Below are 27,196 nucleotides of genomic sequence, written 5' to 3' on the forward strand. Positions count from 1 at the left end.
CTTAAACTTGCGCTCTGTTTGTCCTAGGTGGGCGCTGCCGCAATCATTGCATTGAAATCTGTAAACACCTGAACTTAAATAAGGGTTGGATTTATTTAAGGTAGCTGTGTTGTGTAAAACATCGGAACTTTTATTATCTGTTCGAAAAGAAATCTTTACATTGTTCTTTTTTAAATATGTTGGTAACTCTATGAATGTTATTATTAAACGTGAAGCTTGAATAAGAATTATGACTTGGTTTATCCCTAATGACCTTAGTTTGTGGGCGATGTTTAATCTTATTGATTATGCCTTCAATAAAAGAAGTCTTGTAGCCGTTAGCATGAGATATTTTACGGATAATATTCAACTCTTTATTTAAATCGGTTTTTGACATTGGAATTCTAAAAGCACGGTCTACTAGTCTGAAATAGGTGGCTCTTTTATGAGCTTGTGGGTGTATTGAGTCATGCCTTATGGTTATGCTGGTTTGTGTTGGCTTCCTGTAGATGCTGAAAGAAAATGACGGGGCTGTCTCTTAACAGTTAAATCTAAATAGTTAATTGATCCCTTATTTTCAGTCTCCAAAGTAAACTTGATGTGTGGGTCTATGTCATGGAGTTTATTTAAAGTGATCTTAGCATCTACTATCCTTTTGTCTAAGACTACGTATACGTCGTCTACATACCTAGACCAAAAGTGTATAGTGTTGTATTGTTGAATATGTTCATATTATCAATCATGGAACCTTCCAAAAAAATGCATATAAATTTCTGCAAGTATCCCTGAGGAGGGAGACCCCATGGATAGCATGTTTTGTTTATAAATCGTGTTGTCAAAAATGAAATAATTGTTGTTGATTAACAACTTTAATAAACTCAAAGTCCTGTATCTCTAGTGCACTAAGGTGACTATAAGTTTTTAAATTTTTATAAATGATCGGTATTATCTTACTGGTATTAACACTTGGAAACATGTTAACCACGTCGAACGAATGTATTGTGTGATATGGTTGTAGTTCAAAGTAACTCAAATTATTAACTAATTCAATGGTATTCTTAATTGATTTATTAGCACTAAATCTATAATGTTGTTTTAGAAATTTCTGATTGAACTGTGCTACTTTGTAAAAAGGACTTGGCCTGTAATTAATTATCGGTCTAATGAGGATTCAGGTCTTGTGGATTTTTGGAAGGGCTTTTACTGTTGGAAGCCCTGGGTTCATTTTAATTAATTTGGTTTTTTCTTGTTCTGTAAATAGAAAATTTGTTTTCTTTAGTGTTTGTTTTAATTGTTTTTGAAGTATCTGTGTTGGATCTTTCTTAGTCACTGTGAAAGTCTTATCTTCAAAAATGTTTAAGTTTTTTGAATGTAATCCGTCTTGTGCCTGATAACTGTCGTATTACCTTTATCCGCCTTGGTTACGATAAGTTCTTCATCTGTAATCTTCTTTTGAAGATCTGTGATGTGCTTTCTTTCGGTAAAAGTAGCTTCTGAATTGCCGTCGGTTCTATTATTGTTCACGATGAAAATTTTTTGTAATTGCCTTTTTACATCTGTCCTAACATCGTATTGCAAATCCTGTGGCATTTTTCGTATTGCTACTTCAGATTCTATCACTAATTTGGAAGCTATGTTGGCTAAGTTTACATTAGGGCAATTGTGTTTGGGCCCTTTAGACAGAATACTCTTTTCTACTTCATTTAAATCAATTTTAGAAAAGTTAACTAGAGGAGTATGGAATTGATTCGTTGAATCTTTATTGGCATTATATTTAGGTTTATTAGCGGGGGGGTTTTGCTAGAGACTACTTCATTATGTAACATATTGAGTTTCTTTTCTAGTGTTGTTTGTTTGATGTTAAGCAAATTGGTAAGCTTATCTTGAACCTGAGCTTGAAAAAGGTTCCATTGAGCCTTCGTGAGTAAAGCTGTGGCCTTAGGTGAGCATCATACAGTTTCTGGTTTAAAAAGGATTTTTTCTTATGAAGAAACTTTAGTTCATTCTTTAACCATAACTTTTTAGCTTCTAAATGAACATCGCTTTTGTGTTTAAGAACTTTAGGCAAAGACATAAAATTTATTAAACAGTGTATTACACAGAATTTGACCCCCAAATTCCTTATGAGCATTTTAAGAAAACCTAAAGTTCTTAAACACCAAAGCGATGTTAATTTTAAAGCTAAAAAGTTATGGTTAAAGAAGGAACTAAAGTTTCTTCATAAGAAAAAATCCTTTTTAAACCAGAAACTGTATGAGGCTCACCTCAAGGCCACAGCTTTACTCACAAAGGCTCAATGGAACCTTTTTCAAGCTCAGGTTCAAGATAAGCTTACCAATTTGCTTAACATCAAACAAACAACACTAGAAAAGAAACTCAATATGTTACATAATGAAGTAGTCTCTAGCAGAATCCCCCCCGCTAATAAACCTAAATATAATGCCAATAAAGATTCAACGAATCAATTCCATACTCCTCTAGTTAACTTATCTAAAATTGATTTAAATGAAGTAGAAAAGAGTATTCTGTCTAAAGGGCCCAAACACAATTGGCCTAATGTAAACTTAGCCCACATAGCTTCCAAATTAGTAATAGAATCTGAAGTAGCAATACGAAAAATGCCACAGGATTTGCAATACGATGTTAGGACCGATGTAAAAAGGCAATTACAAAAAATTTTCATCGCGAACAATAATAGAACCGGCGGCAATTCAGAAGCTACTTTTACGGAAAGAAAGCACATCAGAGATCTTAAAAAGAAGATTACAGATGAAGAACTTATCGTAACCAAGGCGGATAAAGGTAATACAACAGTTATCAGGCACAAGACGGATTACATTCAAAAAACTTAAACATTTTTGAAGATAAGACTTTCATACTGACTAAGAAAGACCCAACACAGATACTTCAAAAACAATTAAAACAAACACTAAAGAAAAATTTTCTATTTACAGAACAAGAAAAAAACAAATTAATTAACATGAACCCAGGGCTTCCAACAGTAAAAGCCCTTCCAAAAAATTCACAAGACCGGAATCCCCATTAGACCGATAATTAATTACAGACCAAGTCCTTTTTACAAAGTAGCACAGTTCAATCAGAAATTTCTAAAACAACATTATAGAGTTAGTGCTAATAAATCAATTAAGAATACCATTGAATTAGTTAGTAATTTGAGTAACTTTGAACTACTACCATATCACACAATACATTCGTTCGACGTGGTTAACATGTTCCCAAGTGTTAATACCAGTAAGATAATACCGATCATTTACAAAAATTTAAAAACTTATAGTCAGCTTAGTGAACTAGAGGTACGGGACTTTATGAGTTTATTAATGTTGTTAATCAACAACAATTATTTCATTTTCGACAACACGATTTATAAACAAAACGGGCTATCCATGGGGTCTCCCGCCTCAGGGATACTTGCAGAAATTTATATGGATTTTTTGGAAGGTTCCGCGATTAATAACAATAATGTTATTTGTTTTATGTCCCACTAACTACTCTTTTACGGTTTTTGGAGATGCCGAGCTGCTGGAATTTAGTCCCGCAGGAGTTCTTTTACGTGCCAGTAAATCTACCGACACGAGGCTGCCTTAACCGTCTGAGCCACTCAGCCCGGCGTGATTTAACTATTAAGAGACAGCCCCCGTCATTTTCTTTCAGCATATACAGGAAGCCAACACAAACCACCGTAACCATAAGGCATGACTGAATACACCCACAAGCTCATGAAAAGCCACCTATTTCAGACTAGTAGACCGTGCTTTTAGAATTCCAATGTCAAAAACCGATTTAAATAAAGAGTTGAATATTATCCGTAAAATATCTCATGCTAACGGCTACAAGACTTCTTTTATTGAAGGCATAATCAATAAGATTAAACATCGCCCACAAACTAAGGTCATTAGGGATAAACCAAGTCATAATTCTTATTCAAGCTTCACGTTTAATAATAACATTCATAGAGTTACCAACATATTTAAAAAGAACAATGTAAAGATTTCTTTTCGAACGGATAATAAAAGTTCCGATGTTTTACACAACACAGCTACCTTAAATAAATCCAACCCTTATTTAAGTTCAGGTGTTTACAGATTTCAATGCAATGACTGCGGCAGCACCTACCTAGGACAAACAGGGCACAACTTTAAGACAGGTACGCTGAGCATGTCAACGCAGTAAAATATAATAGATTCTCCGCTGTCGGGCAACATATACATGATTTAAAACATAATTTTACAAATTTGGAACAGGATATCCAAATACTAGAATCTTTGAGTAAAGGACCATTACTCGACACTACGGAATTATGCTACATTCATATAGAACAATACTTTAATGCCAATCTTAATCTCAATGATATTTCTGAAACTCCGGAAGTCCTTTTAGACTTTTTGATAACATTTCTTAATAAAGTCCAGATTCCAAACAAGCATTTAATTCTACGTATAATACACAATAAGTTCTCTCAGTATTCGTTCTGGAGCTCACGCCCACCTGATTCTCCCCGCATGTGCGACCCACACGCGCCGCCTCGGCCCGCCCCATTCCCCCTCCTAACATCGTCCGACTGCGAACACACACTCAGTGCTGTCTCGCCGGTCTTAGCGTGCGGATAACAAGAGGTTCATCCTACAGGAGTTTGAGGTGAGTCTTCCCCCTTTTAAAAACATTTCATCTTTATCATTCAGGTTGTACCGACTCAGATAATTCCAATATAGGTTTTTTACCGGCGTTTCATTTCATTCCAGGTTCGATATTGAACTAAGAAACATGCACTCTAGTAAGATCTTAAGAAGTCATCTGAATGTTTTCCACCTCATAAGCCTAGGACATAAACTAAAAATTGCAAGCCTTTACAACTTTTATGACTTTGTTGCATTATACACATGAATGAAACACAGCATTTTATCAAGAGCACAATTTCAAGAACATCGCAACCGCCTGTTTATAAGGAGACCTTAATGAACTCTTTTAACACATAACTGCCTTGCAAGTTCTTTACTTGTTATAAATGTTTTTAATGTGTTAATATTTTCAAAACAGTTTTAAATAGTTTTTCCACACCCACTTTAGGTCATATTATGAATTGTATGTATGCCGATTTTTCAATAACAGCTGAGGATGGCACTATTATCTGTTGAAACTAGTTCTGTATAATTCTATAAATGTTGTAGTTGAATAACAGCATTAAATTTTGTATTGAATAGGTGGAAATACCCAAATGTTATTTATTTGTAATTCTTAGTTCAATACGGAATAATGAAATTTTTTACGTTAAAAAAAAATGTAAAGCAACTAGCAAAAAAAAAAAACAATAAAAACCGCTGGGGATACCTCCTTATTTAAAAATGAAAACCGGGATGGTGGTTAAGGTTACCGTGTTGTGAAGTTTAAAAACTAGGAGCATTCAGTCAATCAATCAATCAATACTTATCTGCATTTAGGGCAGTCAACTAGGTGGTAGATTCCCTATTTGTTTTCTTCCTGGCCTTTTCTGAAATGATTGCAAAGAAATTGGAAATTTATTGAACATCTTCCTTGGTAAGTTATTCCAATACCTAACTCCCCTTCCTATAAACTATTATTTACCCTAATTCGTCCTCTTGAATTCCATCTTTATCTTCATATTGTGATCTTTCGTACTTTTAAAGACACCCCCTAAACTTATTCCTGTACTAATGTCATTCCATGCCATCTCTCCACTGACACCTCAGAACATACCCACTTATGATATAGATGTTGATTCCCATAGGGAACCTGAAATATTTGTTCCGAATGTGTAAATTTATAATACCAATATAAATGGTCCGATATTGGACATTATAAATTTTCCAGCTAATGCATTCCATGGCCAATGCACTATGAGAGACTTTGTCTCTTTACTGAAAATTGTTTGCCGGTGGCTCCAAGTAGCCTACGCTGTGGCTTCCACGGTTTGCACTAGCCATGCGTCTTGGTGGGTGTGCTATGTACCAACTGATGAGCCCAACTTAGCACTCAGGAGCAAAATGCTGGCAACCAGGCATGAGTTGGCTGGAAAATTTATAATGTCCAATAACGGACCATTTATATTGGTATTACATACCCACTTAGTCGAGCAGCTTGTCTTCTTTCTCCGAAGTGTTCCTGCCCAAACTTTGCAACATTTTTGTAACGCTATTCTTTTGTCGGAAATCACCCAGAATAAATCGAGCTGCTTTTCTTAGGTTTATTTCCAGTTTTCAAATCAAGTACTCCTGGTGAGGGTCCCATTAACTGGAACTATAGTCTAGTTGGTGTCTTTCCAGAGACTTATATGCCCTCACCCTTACTGCAACCCTTAATACCCTCATAAATATATACAGAGATGTGTACCCCTACCCTTTATTTACAATCATATTTATGTGATTACCCCAATGAAGATCGTTCATCATATTAGCACCTAGGTACTTACAATGATCTCCAAAAGAAACTTTCACCACATCAACGCAGTAATTAAAACTGAGAGGATTTTTCCTATTTGTGAAACTCACAACCTGACTTTTAACCCCGTTCATCATCATACCATTGCCTACTGTCCATCTTACAACATTATCAAGGTCATTTTGCAGTTGCTCACAATCTTGTAACTTATTTATTACTCTGTACAGAATGACTTCATCTGCAAAACACCTTATCTCTGATTCCGCTCTTTACTCATATCATTTATATATAAGAAAATATAAAGTCCAATAATACTGCCTCAAGGAATTCCCCTCTTAATTATTACAGGGTCAGATAAAGCTTCACCTGTTCTGATTCTCTGAGTTTTTTTTTTAAATACAGCCACGCATTCAGTCACCCTTTCATCGAGTAGTCAAAGAAATATGGGGTGCGTAAAAGTGAGAATTCTTATAGACCGTCACCTACTGTCGGCTGTCACCTGCTGTCAGCTGAGAAAGTACAACAATTCTCAGGGCTTGTCATCCATGTGGCACATCAGATAATGAATCTGTGTATAAATGTTAAAATATTTTGTCGTTTCACGGGGCATGTTGCCATCTTGAGAATTGTCTCTAGGCACGTGCATTAAGATCATCCTTATATATAGGTTGATTTCATTGTTACAGTTATCGTACCGAGCTCGATAGCTGCAGTCGCTTAACTGCGGCCAGTATCCAGTATTCGGGAGATAGTAGGTTCGAACCCCACTGTCGGCAGCCCTGAAGATGGTTTTCCGTGGTATCCCATTTTCACACCAGGCAAATGCTGGGGCTGTACCTTAATTAAGGCCACGGCCACTTCCTTCCCACTCCTAGCCCTTCCCTGTCCCATCGTCGCAATAAGACCTATCTGTGTCGGTGTCAGTGCGACGTAAAGCAAAAAAAAAAAAAAAAAAAAAAAAGAGAAAAAACCAGTTATCGTAAAGGTGGAAAAGAAATATTGGCATTAACATCAATAAGGATACTAATCCAAGATATGATGACAAATACTTCAAACTTTAGCTAACAGACAGCGCAACAAGCTGAAAACTAAGCCAGTATATAAGAGCAGAGATTTCTGGGGACCTTCCACAACTGCTGGTCACAGTAATATGGAGATCTCCGGGGCAGGTCTTCAGTGTGTTAAGAATAAACAAAGTTTTATTTAATGTTACTGAATGGGTATTTATCAAGGATATTATTTACCTTTTCTACAACATTTAGTTTAAAAAATTTAAATTGTAATATGTATGTTGTTTTGGTGGTTAAAGTCTATTTTTCTCTCTATGTATGTACATATACAATCGAACCTCTTTTCTGCAGACACCCTTGTTTCCATGGAAGAATGTCCGTTGCAAGATGTGTCCGCTAAAACAAGGTAGTAAAAATTAATTGAACATTTTAATGTTAAAGAACATCCACCTTAAATATAAGCATACATATCTATTTAGATTATTCTAAATAATTTCTAACTAAACATTTGTTCGGGAGATATTACAAGTGAGCCCTTACATTCATTACACCTTTGGAAAATTAATCATTCAGCTGGGTGTACAAATTTAGCACATTTTTCTTTACTGCGATATTCTCAAAAAGGGAATAACAACCCAGCATGACACACAAATTATTTGCGGAATTAAACTCAACTTTCAGGTTATTTGTGATCTTTCACATTTTTTTTCTTGTAACATTGACCTTCACTCACACTTTCTTTGCTCGAACAAACTTGAATCACTTATGTGCTACAATGTTCAGTTCTGCAAAAACTGACTCCTACTTTATTTTCATTCCTCGATTCCTACTTTTTAAAAATGTCATTCTTATTCTTCACAGTTGTGCTGTCTCACAGTTTAATTTTTCAAGGAGCTTTTCTCAATAAATGTCCTTTTGCACTACATTTTTACTTGCTTGAGATCTAAACATGCTTGTCCTTCCTACACATGTTTACTGGGCAACTGAAATGCTATGGCATTTCTGCCTCAACAATCAACACATGAAGTTGCAAGATATGCTGGAAAATCCTTTGGTAACTTGTGAGTAAGCAGTCACTGGTAGCATTCCCGGGCAACTAGAATTCTCAGAATGTACACTAATGAGAAGACAAGATGACCCTTATGAAAGATTTGGAGAGAGCCTTGTGCAGAACAATTAACTTCACGGCTACTTCAGCATTTGATGTGGATGTTGATTCCCATAGGGAACCTAAAATATTTGTCCCGAATGAGTAAATTTATAATACCAATATAATGGTCCGTTATTGGACATTATAAATTTTCCAGCTAACTCATTCTTGGTTGCCTGAGTTAGCTGGAAAATTTATAATGTCCAATAACGGACCATTATATTGGTATTATAAATTTACTCATTCGGGACAAATATTTTAGGTTCCCTATGGGAATCAACATCCACATCATTTGATGGCCAGGCAGGCATCAATTTTTGGAAATGAGACATAGCTCTCATAGTGCATTGGCACTGCTGGTGGCTTCAAGTAGCCTATGCAGTGGCCTCCACGGTATGCACTAGCCTTGCATCTTGGGTGGTGTGCTAAGTCCCAACTGACGAGCCTAACTTAGCACACGAGGGCGAAACGCAGGCAACCAAGAATGAGTTAGCTGGAAAATTTATAATGTCCAATAACGGACCATTATATTGGTATTACTTCAGCATTCCTATGTATGTTTCTTTTGGTTTTCCTTGAACACGAAATAGTACAAACATTCGAAAGGAATTCTCGTATGTCTGCAGAAGGATTTTAAAAGCAAGAGTGACATAGCCCTGTGTAAGGGAAGTGTCCTTGACCGTGTGAAGTGTCCGCTCAAGACAAGTAGACGAGCCAAATGGCAGTGTCCACTGTCCGGAATTCAAGGTGTTTGCTTAAATGTGGCTTATTTAACATATGTCTTATGGAAAATAAAATTGGTTCCATGGAGAATTGTCCATATAGGGAGGTGTCCATTGAATAAAGGTGTCCATTAAGGCAGGTTTGACTGTATATATTTTCTGAAATTCTATTATGCCGTTTTCCCATGATGTCATGGCAGATAGACAAAAGTATTGAACCTACTTTCTACTTTTGTGTATAAAATCCAAAATTATAATTTTATTCTTATAGATAATTTGTTATTATATTATGTGGTGACTTGGAGAATTATAATAATATTTATTTACAGTGTCCACTTGATGTAGAAAACATGGAGCAACCAGTCAAAATCAAAGCTGAATGGGATGTTATGGAGGATAATGAGGAGTCTTCGTTTGTGGTGAGTTGCACACAGAGTTTTTTTAACTGTTATGGTATTTGATGTGGATTTGATTTAGAGCTCTGACCTGTGGCTATTTCTTGATGGATGTTGTATATTTTTATACCTTACTACCTTTGTTTTGGCTCAGGACAGGGAAAAATGTAGCTTCTACTGGAGTCTCATTCTAATTTGTGACTGCATGGAATTGTCTGACATTTGAGAGGTCCTCAGTAGTGATATTCAGTGACACTAGTGCATCTGTATGTTATGAAAGATGCTACTGATAGGTCCAGTTCCACTACAATAGTATAAGGGCCATTCAAAATGAAGCAAGCTGAAGGCTATAAGATGAAAACCTGTACTGTTATTTCAAAAGTATTGCCCAGCACTGTTGAGGCACTTGTCCCACTGTGACACATGGCAGTGAATGGCCATCTCGTAAAATTCCTGAAGGTGCGTTGCGATCTAGTTCCGAACGTACTGCTTGACGTTGGTGTCCAAGGTAAATCGTTTCCATCTCAGAGCCTTCTTTAGTTCACATTGGATTTTTTGGGTCGCGGCGACCCTGCATGCTTCCACCGGAGACTTTTTCATTTTTACTCAGGTTTCGAAGTGATGACACCATGTCTCATCTCCAAGACCACTCATGACAGGAACTGATTCCCTTCTTTGGCACAGTGCAGCAGATATTCAAGAGAGAGATCCATTCGACATGCTTCCTATGATGGTTGAATAGTGTGAGGCGCCCATTGGGTGTACTTTTAGTGAAATTTCAACCTGTCCGTCATGATGGCCTGAACACCTCCGACGCTCACTCCGACCTCTGCGGGAATGGTTGCTACTGTAACTTGCCGGTCTTACATAATGAGGGCATTCACCTGCTGGACAATGGCATCGGTAATGCGGTGTGGTGTTTCAGACTGTGTATCATCGGCAAACGACATGTGTTCTTCCTTGAATCGTTCGGTGCCATATCTTGACCCTTGCAATGGACATGCAGTGTTATCCATACACTTGTGCCGTTCTTTGATGAATTTGTGTTCCCCTCACGTCTTCTGCTTTCAGGAAACGCTTTCCTCTTCTTTTGAAGCCTCTATTTTACTGTTTTCAGCACAGCTGGGTGCAGTGGACAATCAACACATGTGTGTGCTTGCTCTCTTGTCACATGGTGTATACCCATGTCCCTCCAATGGTGAGTTTAGGATCTCGGCTCTCTTATAGGGACTGCACCTTCTTCTGCAGGCAGTTGCATTATGATCCTTTCAGCAATTTTAATTTTATAGCCTCCAGCTCCTTTCTTTTTGAATGGCCCTCATACTTTATTGTCCAGTGAGGAAAGCATTGGCAAAGCACCTCACTCCTCATCTTGCCTGGTGTGCCTGATTAGACAGCGTTGTCATTATTTCTGTTTTCCCATGATGATGTAACTAGCAATCGAACAACAGTAGTACTGAACCTGCTTCCTGATGTTGTGTACCTAATTTGAGATAAAAACATAGTATGAGGCAAAACTTTCGAGTTTTCTCTGAATATTGTAATTTTATTTATAAATATAATTTGTTATTGGATTATGTGGTGACTTACAGAATTTAATTGTATTTTCTTACAGTCTCCGCTCGATACAGTAACTATGGAGCAACCGGTCAGTATCAAGGTTGAATGGGATGTCCTGCAGGATCATGGGGAGTCTTCATCCGTGGTTAGTTGCAGAGAGAGTTTTCTAAGTCTTTCAGAATTTTTATGTGGATATGATTTTGTACATATGGATATAGATTCCCTTAGGGAATATAAATTATTTGTCCCCAGTGAGTAAATTTATAATACCAATATAATGGGTCTGTTATTGGATATTATAAATTTTCAGGCTAACTCATTCCTCTTGCCCCAGTGTGCTAATTTGGGCTCATCAGTTGGTAATGCCAATGCACTATGAGAGACTTTGTCTCTTTTGCAAAAGATGAAGCTTGCCAGGCTATCAGATGTTATGGATATAGATTTCCTTTGGTACCGGTACCTAAATTTCAGGGTTACCATGTAAGTCTTAGAATGTAGTGACTTGGGGTATTGTAATCATATATATTTATTTATAGTGTCAACTTGTTACAGTAACCGTGGAGCTTTATTAGGCAGCACCATTAGTTCCCATGTTCAGAATGGGTCTGCGTTACCTATGAGCAGTACCACTATACGAAGAACACCACATGTTTATGTTACCTGTGGATAGTACCACTATGTGAGGAAAACCACGGGTCTGCATTGCCTGAGAGTAGTAGCATTATGTGAGGAACACCATGGGTCTGTGTTGCCTGTAGGTGGTACCATAGTGTGAGATACGCCGTGGGTTTGCATTGCCTATGATAATACGTGTGAGGAACACCCTAGGTTTGTGTTGCCTGCAAGTGGTGCCATTGTGTGTGGCATACCATGAGTCTGCATTACCATTGATTAGTACCACTGTAGGAGGAACATGATGGTTCTGCTTTACCAGTACCGGACAAGTTGGCCGTGCGGTTAGAGGCGCGCGGCTGTGAGCTTGCATCCAGGACATAGTGGGTTCGAATCCCACTGTCGGCAGCCCTGAAGATGGTTTTCCGTGGTTTTCCATTTTCACACCAGGCAGATGCCGGGGCTGTACCTTAATTAAGGCCACGGCCGCTTCCTTTCATCTCCTAGGCCTTTCCTCTTCCATCGTCGCCATGAGACCTATCTGTGTCGGTGTGACATAAAGCAACTTGCTTTACCAGTAGTACCATTATGAGGGGCCGGTGACCTGGATTGTGGATCCCTTTTTATAACAAGAATCATCTCAGAAAAGAAGGAATTGTGAACTGTATCCACTCATTAGTTTGGACTCATAGTCGTTTTTTTCATCATCATTCGTTTTATGTTTTAGTCAGTGGATAAATTTTGAAGTTTTAATTGCCGTTTCATTTAATTGCACTTTGTACCATTAGGGGCTGATGACCTAACTGTCAGGTCCCTTTAAACAACAAACATCACCATCTTTGGTGGTGTTATCTGAGGACCCAATTTCCTGGGCTGGAGACTTAACAGACATTATAACCCTATATGTATGGTCCACCTGAAATTAAATAAAACGCCCAGTTTCGCCCAATGAAATCGTTTCACAATACACGTGGTTAATCTTGTAAAAAAATCTCAGACTAAAAGAGAATTTTTCTTTTTATCTTTTGTGATGGTATTTGTCAAGGCACTGAAAGTCTCTCAATATTGTAACCAAAACATTTTGTATTATTTTACACACTTAAAGATGGAAGATATGTCAGTCCAGTCACCTCTTAATTATTACTGAACAGATTTTCTAGTTATGCAACTATTACAAGACCTAATAACTTTCAAACCTGCTAGACTGTCTTAAATTTGAAATAAAACTTTTCCCACATAAGTTTTAGCATGTAATGTTTTTGGGGTATTGTAATCATATTTATTTACAGTGTCAACTTGATACAGTAACCACAGAGCAACCATTTAATATCAAGGCTGAACTGGATGTCTGGGAGAATCATCAAGATCCTTCATCCATGGTGAGTTGCACACAGAATGTTTTACTGTTATATTTTTTGATGTGGATTTAATTTTTTCTGTGAGCAGTAGCATACTTCTTGATGGGTGGAGTATTTTTGTACCTGTCTCTTGGCTTAGGCTAGAGGAGGCATGTCAGGGTCATAATTTGACTGAAGTTTCTGCATGCATAAGAAACAGCTGTTCGAATCACAACCCTGGGACATTATAAGATAGTGCAAGCGTTGAGAGGTGTACATTACATGTTCATAACTAGGGTCCCGATGTTCATGACATGTCATATTTTTTCCTGTTATATTCTTTCCATAGAAAAAACTACTTAAGCATGATTATAATACCAATATAAATGGTCCGTTATTGGACATTATAAATTTTCCAGTTAACTCATTCCTGGTTGCCAGCGTTTTGCCCCCATGTGCTAGGTTGGGCTCATCAGTTGGTACCTAGCATACCTACCAAGTCGCGTGGCTAGTGCATACTGTGGAGGCCACTGTGTAGGCTACTTGGAGCCACCGGCAGTGCCAATGCACTTAAGACTTTGTCTCATTACCAAAAATTGATGCCTGCCTGGCCATCAGATGATACAGATGTTGATACCTATTGGGAATCTGAAATATTTGTCCTGAATGAGTAAATTTATAATACCAATATAAATGGTCCGTTATTGGACATTATAATTTTTCCAGCTAACTCATTCCTGGTTGCCAGCGTTTTGCAATTTTCATGGGTCATATAAAGACATATTCTGGCCTTTTTTGATGTTTTTTGTCATTTCCCAGTAATTTTCCATATTATGGTCATATTTCCCTATGAATTTTCATATTTTTGTCATATTTTTATCTTTTGTATTCCATTTTCCCATACCTGCTTCCAGTCATCTCAAAGATGGATTTTTCACATATCCTGATTGTTATCTGTAGTTTCTTACAATTATCTTTCTTAGACATATATCTTTATGTGAATTAGGAGAGTCTCTAATGAATCCATCAGGGAGAGATTTGGCGTTGCACCGATTCAGGAAAAAATGTGTGAGAGTTGTCTGTGATGGTTTGGACATGTACTAAGGGCAGACGTCGACACTATTGTAAAGACACGTTACACGTTAGAAGTTGCTGGTAAGAGACCAAAAGGACCACCAAAACAGCGATGGGCCAATACCCTTCACAAAGATCCACTCTGACATGACCCATTACAGAACTAAATGGAGACGAATCCATGTAGCATGCCCCATCAGCAGGAGGGACAAATGCCGAAGAAAAAAGAAAAAGATGATGTGAATTAGAAGAATAAGCTGTGTGGAAGAGACAGATGGGTCGAAAGTGACAGAAAGATGAGCTTCAATTGAACTCTAATGATTTGACATATTTCAAATGGGCACCAATAACATCCTGCGATGTTGAGCGGTCTTTTCCCTGTCGCAAGTCTATTTGCATAAAAATAGAAGATCGTTCCTGTTTGAACACTGTAAAATGTATGTACCGTATTTACATGAATAATTCCGCACCCTAATTTTAGGAAGGATAATTTTGAAAAAATTGAAATGAACTAAAATTCCTTCCAGCGAAAGAGTACCGTAGCCATAAACAAACATTTCATATCACTCCTGAAGTTCCACATGGTCTTTACGCAAATATGAACATGACGGATATAACTACTTTGCCTGAACATATTTGAGATGATATAAATGCCTTATCACTGCTATAAAATATATTTGCCATGAAAATTAGCAAGTACCGGGCGAGTTGGCTGTGCGCGTAGAGGCGCGCGGCTGTGAGCTTGCATCCGGGGGATAGTAGGTTCGAATCCCACTATCGGCAGCCCTGAAGATGGTTTTCCGTGGTTTCCCATTTTCACACCAGGCAAATGCTGGGGCTGTACCTTAATTAAGGCCACGGCTGCTTCCTTCCAACTCCTAGGCCTTTCCTATCCCATCGTCGCCATAAGACCTATCTGTGTCGGTGCGACGTAAAGCCGCTAGCAAAAAAAAAAATAAAAAAAATTAGCAAGTAGGCCTTCTTGCGTGACAGGTATTTTATTAATCTGAACATGCAATAGGCTCGATTCGCTGCAGATCGGAAGATTCTTTGTCTCTTGCATCACTAGAATCCTCTCTTAAATTACTTACAAATTCATCACACTCCACGTCTAGAAAACTTCTCACAAACAGTCACCTTTTACTCGAAGAGTAACACGATCAGTGGTAGATAATTCTTTTTTTTTGCAACGTAAACACTTGAAACAGGCACACCTGCGAACTCGTTTGTTAGTTTTCCATTACAGTAAAATCCCATTAATTCGAGGTCATAGGGATGCAAAAATGTGACTTCGAATTATGTTATTTTGAATTAACTGCCAACTCGTTATTCTGAAATGTCAACCCTTGCCAAGTCACGAAAGATTATAAGACCTGGTACTGCATGCAATTAACATTGATTCACAATTTAAACCTTTCAAATGCCACAGAAAAAAATCTATTTCCACATGTATCCAATGAGGTGCATATACAGTATTCAAATAATGCACTTGGATAACTCATTGGCAAACATAACCTCACGCAATAAAAGAACATAGATTGAAAGATGAAGAGAAATCTATGCAGGCTCCCCTTTGCAAGTACTTTATTCATTGGATTACTGTACTGTATGCATTTTAGATGCCTTGTACTTACACAGAATGTAGCCAATACCCTTAACACGTTGTACCGTTTTCATCGTCCTAATATCGGAGTGAAGTTTGCCATGCACGGTAATGATCGCGAAGATTACGTAATTGGGCCATACGTCACAAAAGAATGCATATATTAAGTAAATTAGGCCGTGATTTCAAAGTGTATACATTTTACGAGCGTGTATATATTCAAGAAGGCCGTGCACGTGACGGCAAGGATATTTATTTGATGAATTAAAGATGCCTAGATCACGGGTCGAGACGGAAAGTTATCAAGGATCCATGCGGCCGTGGTAAAATAATAGAAGGTTTTAAAAAATTGTTAAAAACAAGAACAAGAAGCTGAACAATAAGAAAAATCCGTAACGTAAATCGAAATAAATTTATCCTCAAGAAGTAAAGCCAATCTTCGTGTGAATAGAAGGGAGATATTGTAGTAGTTAACGACAGGAGAACCTGCGAAGCAAGAGAATATTTGGAAAACAGACATACACGAAGGAATATCGTGAAGAGCGAGTTAGGAAATACCCGAACAGTAGTCGGAGTGGATACTCAAGTCCGTGCGAGCAACCAGGTTGAATATTACGTAGTATAGGTTGATTAGCCGAACAAAAGAAAATATTTACAGAGATAACTTGAAATAATTTAACTGATAAATTGCTACCAAAGATTAATATTGAAGTATTGTCCTAAAAACCTGATATTAGAGACAAGCCTGATATTTATTCCTGAGAATATGAATATGAAATTAATTCACGATTTGGAAATGTTTCTTTCTGTTATGATTGACTGCAACAACATGATGAGAGGCTAAACCGAAAAATGGAGCCGGCTGTCTGACGGAAACCGCCCAGCTGTTACTGCTATCCCGAGTCCTAAAACTACAACCGAATGGTGACGTAGCAGAGGATGGAGCCGTACGACGCAATCCCTAGATGACAACATCAAGGCCAAAGCCGACCATCTAACGTCAGTGATCACAAGATAAGTTCCAAAGAGTTATTTTAATTTCTTGAAATTGATATGTAATAAGTTAGTAGTGGTAGTTAAAGTGTATATTTGGTACGTTGTTTACCTAGTTCTTCGTGATAAAATCACAGACGTTACTATCTTCGAAACGAGATTGCCCATGTAGAATTATTACTATTAATAGGGGAATAGGTACTTCTTCCAGACTCTACAATCTATGCCATAATATAAGAATGCTTTAAACTAAATCAGGAGAGATTTGGAATGTAATTTCTAACCTTTATGGGACAAAAACATCGTATTTAAAGTGACGTAACCTTAATTTTATATTCTTGAAGAAGATAGTTGATTTACGAATAACCTAAATGTGTTTGCCGATACGACGCAACGAAATGTGAGTACGTATTAACTCATTTGATTTATATATGCATTTCATTTTTAGGCTAGCGTGTTTACGCGTATAATATATGAATTCTAACCCAAAAGAGTACCATTGTAGTAAAGTAATGTGATGTTGAAATGATTTGCCGTCATGTTGGTGATGATAAGTGTTTACATAGAGAATTTATGATTTGAGTGGCATGTTAATGTGCAATTGTGAATAATTATTCGTCGTGATATGTTTATGAGATTGAATTATGAGACATTATGGTAATTAATGGTAGTAGACGGAAAGATAGATATATTTATGGGTAGTTTTGGCGGTAAATACGACATATTATGGGCCGATGGTGATGATTACCATTTGCGGCAAAATAATGAAATGGTAATGAGTGGTATATAGGGTTAATAGTACACGCGTACAATGAAATACATCGCACATTTCGTATATTTGGGTTACCATATACTGTCTTCGGAAGAAATATCCAAGTAGGAAATAAATGAAGGGAAACTTGTTGTCTTCATAGTTATTTTATACCAACGTTGTACTAAATATTATTGGAAGTTTGTTGTCAAGAATGAATTTGATTCAAAGAATAATCCCATAATTTAAAATCTTTACCGCAATTAAATATAAGAGGTAACCAAATGCATTCCTACGGAATCAGTGAAACCTGATTAATTATTGCTAAACCCTAAAACATGTTTGGTACAATTTCTATTAGAACTACAATTATAATTAGACTTTGAACGATACCTACATTTATTTAAGGTGTTATTTGAATATTTTAATCATATGATACGGTCGAGGAGATCAATATTTCTCATTTTAAGAACAAAATATATTTAAAATAGCCATTTTTGGGCCAAAATATTTGGAACTTACTTGTGATTACTAACGTTAAGACGCCGAAACGAGTGAATAGTGAAAGAATGTTGAAATGATAATGATGAAAATAAGCATTTTTTTAAAATTATTTTTTTTAATTATCGGTTTTTTTTTTATATATATATAGAAGAAACAAGAACTGATGGACTTAAACTATATTTTATTAAGAAATTTAATTAGGATTAGGGACTTAGACTTATTTTCAACCTAAAGATTTCTTTATTAGAGAAGAAGATAATTGAAGATGATAATTATTTGTGGATTTTCTTTTGTGATTCCGGAATCAAGAAATAAAATATAGATTTTCTAATTTAGAGGTTATTATTCTAGGAGATAGGCTAATATTATTAGGATTTAGATAATTTTGAATTAATCCATTAAAAAAAAATATTTTATTTATTTTCTTCACTTATATTCGGATGATTGGACTTGGAAAACATAATAATGATTTAAGATGATGAATGGTATCGATAATAATTTATTGAAGTAGAAATGTGGTGCCTCAGTTGACCTCACGGTAAAATAGTATGGTTCAAAAAAGCAATTTAATTATCCCTGAGAGGTGTCACGAGGCAAAGTAAGGATTACCGTATCATATATTCTGATAGGAGAATTCTACGACATCGCTAAATTCTATGAAGCGATAATTGTCTATACGAAGAATATTAAAAGCGAACTTAGCCAACGACACTTGGCATCACATTTATTATGCATTCATCCATTTAATGATCTATTAGAGCGATGGGTGATTGAGGGGAAAATAGCCCGAGCAATTGTTACCCAAGTTAGCGCTCATATTAAAAATGGTCGCCCAATATGGTGCAAGGATGAAACTACCCCTCAGGATGGTGCATATTAAAAATGGCGCCCAACTTCGGAGCAAAACTGAGGACACCCAGACCATATTAAAAATGACGCATAATTTCGTAGCAAAACTGAGGACACCATTTATGGCGCATATTAAAAATAAAATAACGCCAAACGTTGGAACAAAAATTGAGGATACGCAGGGGCAGTGACAAGGTAATTGCAGGATACAGTAAATTAATGCCCAGCAATAAAGTAAGATTGAAGATACCTTAGCCCAAATGTTGAATTGGCAATTCACCGTTGAAACATGATTGAGGATACTCGATGTGGGAGTATGGGAGAAAATAATGAAGGAGGATGGCTGAGAAAGATAATAATCAGCAGTGAGGCGAAAAATAGATGATTATCTGAGATCGGATATTTTCAGAAGATACCAAGAATGAAAGAAGAAGTTGAGAGAAAGATAAACAATCCAAGGCTATGGAAGAAAGGCGAAAGAAGAGATGGATAAAAATTATTAAAATAGATTGTATTAATAATTTAAATAATTAATTGGTTAAGATAATTTATAATATTGTTTTCAATCATTATATTGTATTATGCCTAGATAACAGTAGATAATAGGGTAGTAATATAAAAAAAAATGCTTATTTTCAATATTTTAGATGACTGGGTTGGTAGGACGGCTGATTAGCGGGGGAAGTCAGATAGTCGGTGTCCATATTGATTGAGCAATTGATATAATTTTTAGTGAATTTAAGTCATAATTTAGAGAATTTGGAATCTTAAGAAGGTTGGATAATAGTAAATGCAAATATGACGAGTTTGAACCAACTTCGTTTACAATTAGAGGAATATCAGAAGGAGCAGGGAGAGAAACTGCAAGGACAGGATGAGGAGATAAATAGAATGATAGAGGATGCAGAAAAGGCAAAAAGAGAATAGGAACAGAAATTTAAGGAAAAGGATGAGCAGATAAACCAGATAACCGAAGAGTTAGGCAAGACAAAGGACGAACAGAAGGGAATAATAGAAATGTTAAAAGAAATGATGAGGAAACAAGAAGAGAAACAGCAAGAAATGATGAGGAAACAAGAGGAGAAACAGCAAGAAATGATGAGGAAGCAAGAAGAGAGACAGAAAGAGCAATTGGAAGAAATATTTGGAAGATTTCGAGAAGAATACCGACAGAAACAAGAAGAGTGTAATCAGAAACAAGAGGAGTACCAAATAAGACAAGAAGAGAGGCATCGAAGCCAGATTGAGGAGATGAGGAAAATGGAGAAGAGGCAAGAGGAGATGATTAGAGCAGGAATTGGCAAGATTGAAGAAGAAGTTTCCCAGATGAAAAACGGGATAAGCGAACTTCGAACTGAAATGATGGAAAAGATGGAGGATAAAAACAAAGAGATCCATAGTGAAATGGATAAAATTAAAGGAGAATTAGCTGAAAATAGAAATTATATCCAGGAATTGAAAGAGGATGAAATTAAGAAGCTAACGGAAAATATGGAGTCGATGAGGGTAGATTCCCAAGAAAAATGGAATCAATATGAAGAGAAGTTAAAAGACATAAATGAAAACGTAATAACAGCAAATAAAACGCTGGGAGATAATTTTATATTAGCACGTGACCATATTGGAGAAGAGATGAAAATTTTAAATGAAGAGATGAAGAAGAACAAAAATGAAACGGAGAAGAGAATGATTAGAATGGAGCAGGGAATTGATGAGATGAAGAAAGAAATTCAGAATATTAGGGGTGAAATTCAAACTACAAAATTAGAGATGTCAAAACAATTGAATGAACAGAGAATCGTAGATATAAATATAAATGACAGGGAAGGAACACCGACAATTTCGGGTGAAACTGATCAGAGCAGTAAGGACGTTATAGTTGGAAATATTGGAAATGGAAGCCCAGCCATTATAAATATTGTAAAAACGTACGATGACAGGCCCAAAAATTTTAGCAATACTGCGGCAATGTCACCAAAGAGGTTCTTGTGAGAAATGGAGGAATATTTTAAAGAGAATAGAATACCTGACGAAAAGAAACTTAGGATAGTGGAAAAACACTTAGATGCAAATCCGAATTTGTGGTATCAGGCATTTAAATATACTTTCCACGATTACGATGAGTTCAGGGTCGCATTTCTCAAACGATTTTGGAATCCAGAGATTCAACAAAACCTTAGATTGGAGTTTTATTCGAAAAGATATTCATCGGTAGGACCAACGAGATTTAGTGACTACTTTTCGTACCAGTTTCATAGGTTCCAGGACCTAGATTCTGCACCCAGCGAATTAGAGGCGATAAAGACAATTCAAAAGCAGTTTCCTCCAGAAACTCAAAGATTATTAGCTGCTGCAAATGTGACTTCCGCAATAGAAATGGAAAGCATTTTAAGGCAGTTGGATATGACGTCGAGTCATCCGACAGCAAGAATCCATAGGAACGCAAACAATCAAGAAGAAGTGAACGTAATAAATTGGGAAAACGCTCAGAAGAAATCGGTATCCGAGAAAAGAGAAAACGATAGAAGCTCAAGGAAAAGAGAACTTAGTGATGATGATGAGAGGACAGGTGATCGAAACCGATGCAGATGCAGGCAGAATGGGCATGATAGTGGAAGGCAGAATGAAGAGAGACGATTTTTGCCATATCATCGACAGCCTAGCCGATTTAGAAATGAAAGAGAAAGAGGAAGTTACAGACAGAGACCAATGTATCATGGAGCATCGATGAACAGGTACAATAATAGGGAGAATAGGAACAGACAGTATATACAGGAATTGAGAAAAGAAACTAGAGAAAAGAAAAGATGGGAAGAAGCGATCAGGGATCGAGACATCAATGGAGACATAGAAGGAGCCGAGAGTCTAGAGCTTCAGGAATACAAAAGAAAAGATAGAGAAGGGCAAAAACTGAATCCAGAAGCTCAATCGTATCAAACAGACTCCCAGAGTAAAAAAAAAAAAACGCCAATTTCGATGTAGAGAATAGGAAAGATAATATTTTGGAAAAATTGGGTAAAGAAATTAAAAGTTGGTATGTACTACAAATTGAGGCTTGGGATATCGATCCGGATGAATTACTAGATGAGACACAAGAAATTCACAAAGAAAATAAATCGTACTTACCCATTATTACCGCACGAATAAATGGCCTGAAAACACATTGTTTGGTTGATTCAGGAGCGAGTATAAGTGTTATATCAAAAGCGTTATTTGTTGAGGTAAATCAAGAAGGAAAATTGCCAATTATACCAGTTGCACAAATGAAAATAAGAGGAATTATACCAGATAAATCTGTTGAATGTAAAATACAAACTTATTTAAATGTCAGGATTGGTAGATTTATATTTGAACACCCATTCATAATTATGAACAAAATTAAGTACAATGTGATTCTTGGGGTGGATTTTATAATAACAACGGAGATGATAATTGACTTGAAAAATCAGGAAGTAAGATTCCCAATCGTTAAGGAAAGTGGAAAGATAATCAAGGAAAGGATAAAGTTAGAGGGAAAGGCAGAAAACGCGGAGCATATGAAATTTGAAGCTATTGAAACTGAAAAGTTAATGGAAGAGGAAATACCGTTAAATGAGACTGAGGAAATGGAAGAAATTATACATAGCTTGGAGAAGATTTTGATAAAAGATGAAGAAAAAGAAGAGTCAGACATTTGGAGAAAGATCGCAGAAACGAAATTGAGTCCGAAATAAGAAATTCCACCCACCATTCCGGGTTGATGACCTGGTAATGATAAAGAAAGTACCAATCTCTAACGTTTCAGAAAGAATATTCGCCAAATTCGTTCATTTATATGATGGTCCATATGTGGTAAAGAAGGTTTATGGAAACAACGCCTATATGATAGAAAGTCTAGATGGGACATATCAAAACATATACAACGCGTCAAACATGAAACCATATTATAAAGAAGATCAAGAATAGAGTACTAACTAAAATTCGAAACATATGATATAAATGAGCGAAATCAGGCCGATGAAAAGCTACATCAGTTTAGAATAACAAAAATTGAAATAAATATACTGCGAGCAGCATATTTATTTATCTATGGCAGGAGGATAAATGTACCGTTTTCATCGTCCTAATATCGGAATGAAGGTCGTCATACGAAATTATAAGTTTGCCATGCACGGTAATGATCGCGAAGATTACGTAATTGGGCCATACGTCACAAAAGAATGCATATATTAAGTAAATTAGGCCGTGATTTCAAAGTGTATACATTTTACGAGCGTGTATATATTCAAGAAGGCCGTGCACGTGACGGCAAGGATATTTATTTGATGAATTAAAGATGCCTAGATCACGGGTCGAGACGGAAAGTTATCAAGGATCCATGCGGCCGTGGTAAAATAATAGAAGGTTTTAAAAAATTGTTAAAAACAAGAACAAGAAGCTGAACAATAAGAAAAATCCGTAACGTAAATCGAAATAAATTTATCCTCAAGAAGTAAAGCCAATCTTCGTGTGAATAGAAGGGAGATATTGTAGTAGTTAACGACAGGAGAACCTGCGAAGCAAGAGAATATTTGGAAAACAGACATACACGAAGGAATATCGTGAAGAGCGAGTTAGGAAATACCCGAACAGTAGTCGGAGTGGATACTCAAGTCCGTGCGAGCAACCAGGTTGAATATTACGTAGTATAGGTTGATTAGCCGAACAAAAGAAAATATTTACAGAGATAACTTGAAATAATTTAACTGATAAATTGCTACCAAAGATTAATATTGAAGTATTGTCCTAAAAACCTGATATTAGAGACAAGCCTGATATTTATTCCTGAGAATATGAATATGAAATTAATTCACGATTTGGAAATGTTTCTTTCTGTTATGATTGACTGCAACAACATGATGAGAGGCTAAACCGAAAAATGGAGCCGGCTGTCTGACGGAAACCGCCCAGCTGTTACTGCTATCCCGAGTCCTAAAACTACAACCGAATGGTGACGTAGCAGAGGATGGAGCCGTACGACGCAATCCCTAGATGACAACATCAAGGCCAAAGCCGACCATCTAACGTCAGTGATCACAAGATAAGTTCCAAAGAGTTATTTTAATTTCTTGAAATTGATATGTAATAAGTTAGTAGTGGTAGTTAAAGTGTATATTTGGTACGTTGTTTACCTAGTTCTTCGTGATAAAATCACAGACGTTACTATCTTCGAAACGAGATTGCCCATGTAGAATTATTACTATTAATAGGGGAATAGGTACTTCTTCCAGACTCTACAATCTATGCCATAATATAAGAATGCTTTAAACTAAATCAGGAGAGATTTGGAATGTAATTTCTAACCTTTATGGGACAAAAACATCGTATTTAAAGTGACGTAACCTTAATTTTATATTCTTGAAGAAGATAGTTGATTTACGAATAACCTAAATGTGTTTGCCGATACGACGCAACGAAATGTGAGTACGTATTAACTCATTTGATTTATATATGCATTTCATTTTTAGGCTAGCGTGTTTACGCGTATAATATATGAATTCTAACCCAAAAGAGTACCATTGTAGTAAAGTAATGTGATGTTGAAATGATTTGCCGTCATGTTGGTGATGATAAGTGTTTACATAGAGAATTTATGATTTGAGTGGCATGTTAATGTGCAATTGTGAATAATTATTCGTCATGATATGTTTATGAGATTGAATTATGAGACATTATGGTAATTAATGGTAGTAGACGGAAAGATAGATATATTTATGGGTAGTTTTGGCGGTAAATACGACATATTATGGGCCGATGGTGATGATTACCATTTGCGGCAAAATAATGAAATGGTAATGAGTGGTATATAGGGTTAATAGTACACGCGTACAATGAAATACATCGCACATTTCGTATATTTGGGTTACCATATACTGTCTTCGGAAGAAATATCCAAGTAGGAAATAAATGAAGGGAAACTTGTTGTCTTCATAGTTATTTTATACCAACGTTGTACTAAATATTATTGGAAGTTTGTTGTCAAGAATGAATTTGATTCAAAGAATAATCCCATAATTTAAAATCTTTACCGCAATTAAATATAAGAGGTAACCAAATGCATTCCTACGGAATCAGTGAAACCTGATTAATTATTGCTAAACCCTAAAACATGTTTGGTACAATTTCTATTAGAACTACAATTATAATTAGACTTTGAACGATACCTACATTTATTTAAGGTGTTATTTGAATATTTTAATCATATGATACGGTCGAGGAGATCAATATTTCTCATTTTAAGAACAAAATATATTTAAAATAGCCATTTTTGGGCCAAAATATTTGGAACTTACTTGTGATTACTAACGTTAAGACGCCGAAATGAGTGAATAGTGAAAGAATGTTGAAATGATAATGATGAAAATAAGCATTTTTTTAAAATTATTTTTTTTAATTATCAGTTTTTTTTTATATATAGAAGAAACAAGAACTGATGGACTTAAACTATATTTTATTAAGAAATTTAATTAGGATTAGGGACTTAGACTTATTTTCAACCTAAAGATTTCTTTATTAGAGAAGAAGATAATTGAAGATGATAATTATTTGTGGATTTTCTTTTGTGATTCCGGAATCAAGAAATAAAATATAGATTTTCTAATTTAGAGGTTATTATTCTAGGAGATAGGCTAATATTATTAGGATTTAGATAATTTTGAATTAATCCATTAAAAAAAATATTTTATTTATTTTCTTCACTTATATTCGGATGATTGGACTTGGAAAACATAATAATGATTTAAGATGATGAATGGTATCGATAATAATTTATTGAAGTAGAAATGTGGTGCCTCAGTTGACCTCACGGTAAAATAGTATGGTTCAAAAAAGCAATTTAATTATCCCTGAGAGGTGTCACGAGGCAAAGTAAGGATTACCATATCATATATTCTGATAGGAGAATTCTACGACATCGCTAAATTCTATGAAGCGATAATTGTCTATACGAAGAATATTAAAAGCGAACTTAGCCAACGACACTTGGCATCACATTTATTATGCATTCATCCATTTAATGATCTATTAGAGCGATGGGTGATTGAGGGGAAAATAGCCCGAGCAATTGTTACCCAAGTTAGCGCTCATATTAAAAATGGTCGCCCAATATGGTGCAAGGATGAAACTACCCCTCAGGATGGTGCAACGTTGAGTGCCAGACCAATTTTCATAGGATTGCCGTCTAGTGCCGTGAGCTAATAACATTTAGTTACTCCCTGGTGCCAAAACGTTCACAGGCTTAACCAAGCACATGATCGCTGACATGAGGATGTATTTATGATATATTAGGTTAAATTATTATGTATATTAGATAAAATATTGCGACCCCATATGGGGTCGTATTGGTCATTACAAACTGTACACGTACACGTGCCCCCATATGGGGTCATACTTATACAGTAGTTACTGACACGAACCTCGGTAATATTTATGTTTCCCTTTGCAGGGACGCATTAAATGCTGTTGATTATGAGAGATGTGTTAGCTTGTTCATACTGGAGCCGTAAAAATGTATGATCCCCGATTTTAGGTCAGGAAATGTTTGTAAATGATGATCTTCCGATTTTAGGTTAGGAAATTTTCGTATAGAATATAGTTATATAAAGTAATGAAAATCATGTGAATTTGGTAAATTAGGATGCAACAGAATAATATTATAAAAAGAATTAATAGTTAAGTAATACTGAACAAGTATATAATTTTGTCTGTATACATTTTAATTTGAGTAAGAGAACCTAGCAGCGATGATTGTTCAACATGGAAAACCAGTGACTATATTGGTGAAGACGGTCATAATTTTTGCAACAGCTGGCTTAGACACCCGGATGACAGTGGGGATACGTATGCTGAAGACAGTAACATCAATGTGGATAAACGTGCGAGATCGCTATTTGCTCTGTACTGGGTTTAAAATCACTGTAACTATATACTTCGTCTACATCATCATTGTCCGACTTGTTCGATATATCGTCCAGGCTATCTGCACTAAATCTTTTACTGTTCAATTTACTCGTAATGACAAAAAAGAAAAGAAAACTCACAGCTCTGCACACTTACATAAACAATCCGTGCGCGAGATAGGCAATGACTTTGTCACCCTACAAGGCACTTTGACGTACCCATATGGGATCGCGCCAAAACAGGAATTGAGGAATGGAAGGTGGACTATGCACGTACTTAAATAGACGACCAACAGATGGCAGGAAGAGACTTCATAGAGCTTCGAA

The 27,196-nt window shown here is 36.2% G+C and overlaps 1 protein-coding gene across 1 annotated transcript in view; it reads left to right on the forward strand.

Moving 5' to 3' along the window:
- LOC136885412 (uncharacterized) overlaps positions 1-27,196 on the forward strand; it is a 93,664-nt gene that overhangs the window by 9,589 nt on the left and 56,879 nt on the right. The window contains exons 2-4 of the mRNA XM_068230333.1: positions 9,605-9,694; positions 11,286-11,375; positions 13,132-13,221. Of these exons, the coding sequence (XP_068086434.1) occupies positions 9,626-9,694; positions 11,286-11,375; positions 13,132-13,221 (249 nt within the window). The 5' untranslated portion in view covers positions 9,605-9,625. The remainder of the gene's footprint in view (positions 1-9,604; positions 9,695-11,285; positions 11,376-13,131; positions 13,222-27,196) is intronic.

Source organism: Anabrus simplex, chromosome 14, assembly GCF_040414725.1.
Source record: "Anabrus simplex isolate iqAnaSimp1 chromosome 14, ASM4041472v1, whole genome shotgun sequence".
NCBI lineage: Eukaryota > Metazoa > Arthropoda > Insecta > Orthoptera > Tettigoniidae > Anabrus > Anabrus simplex.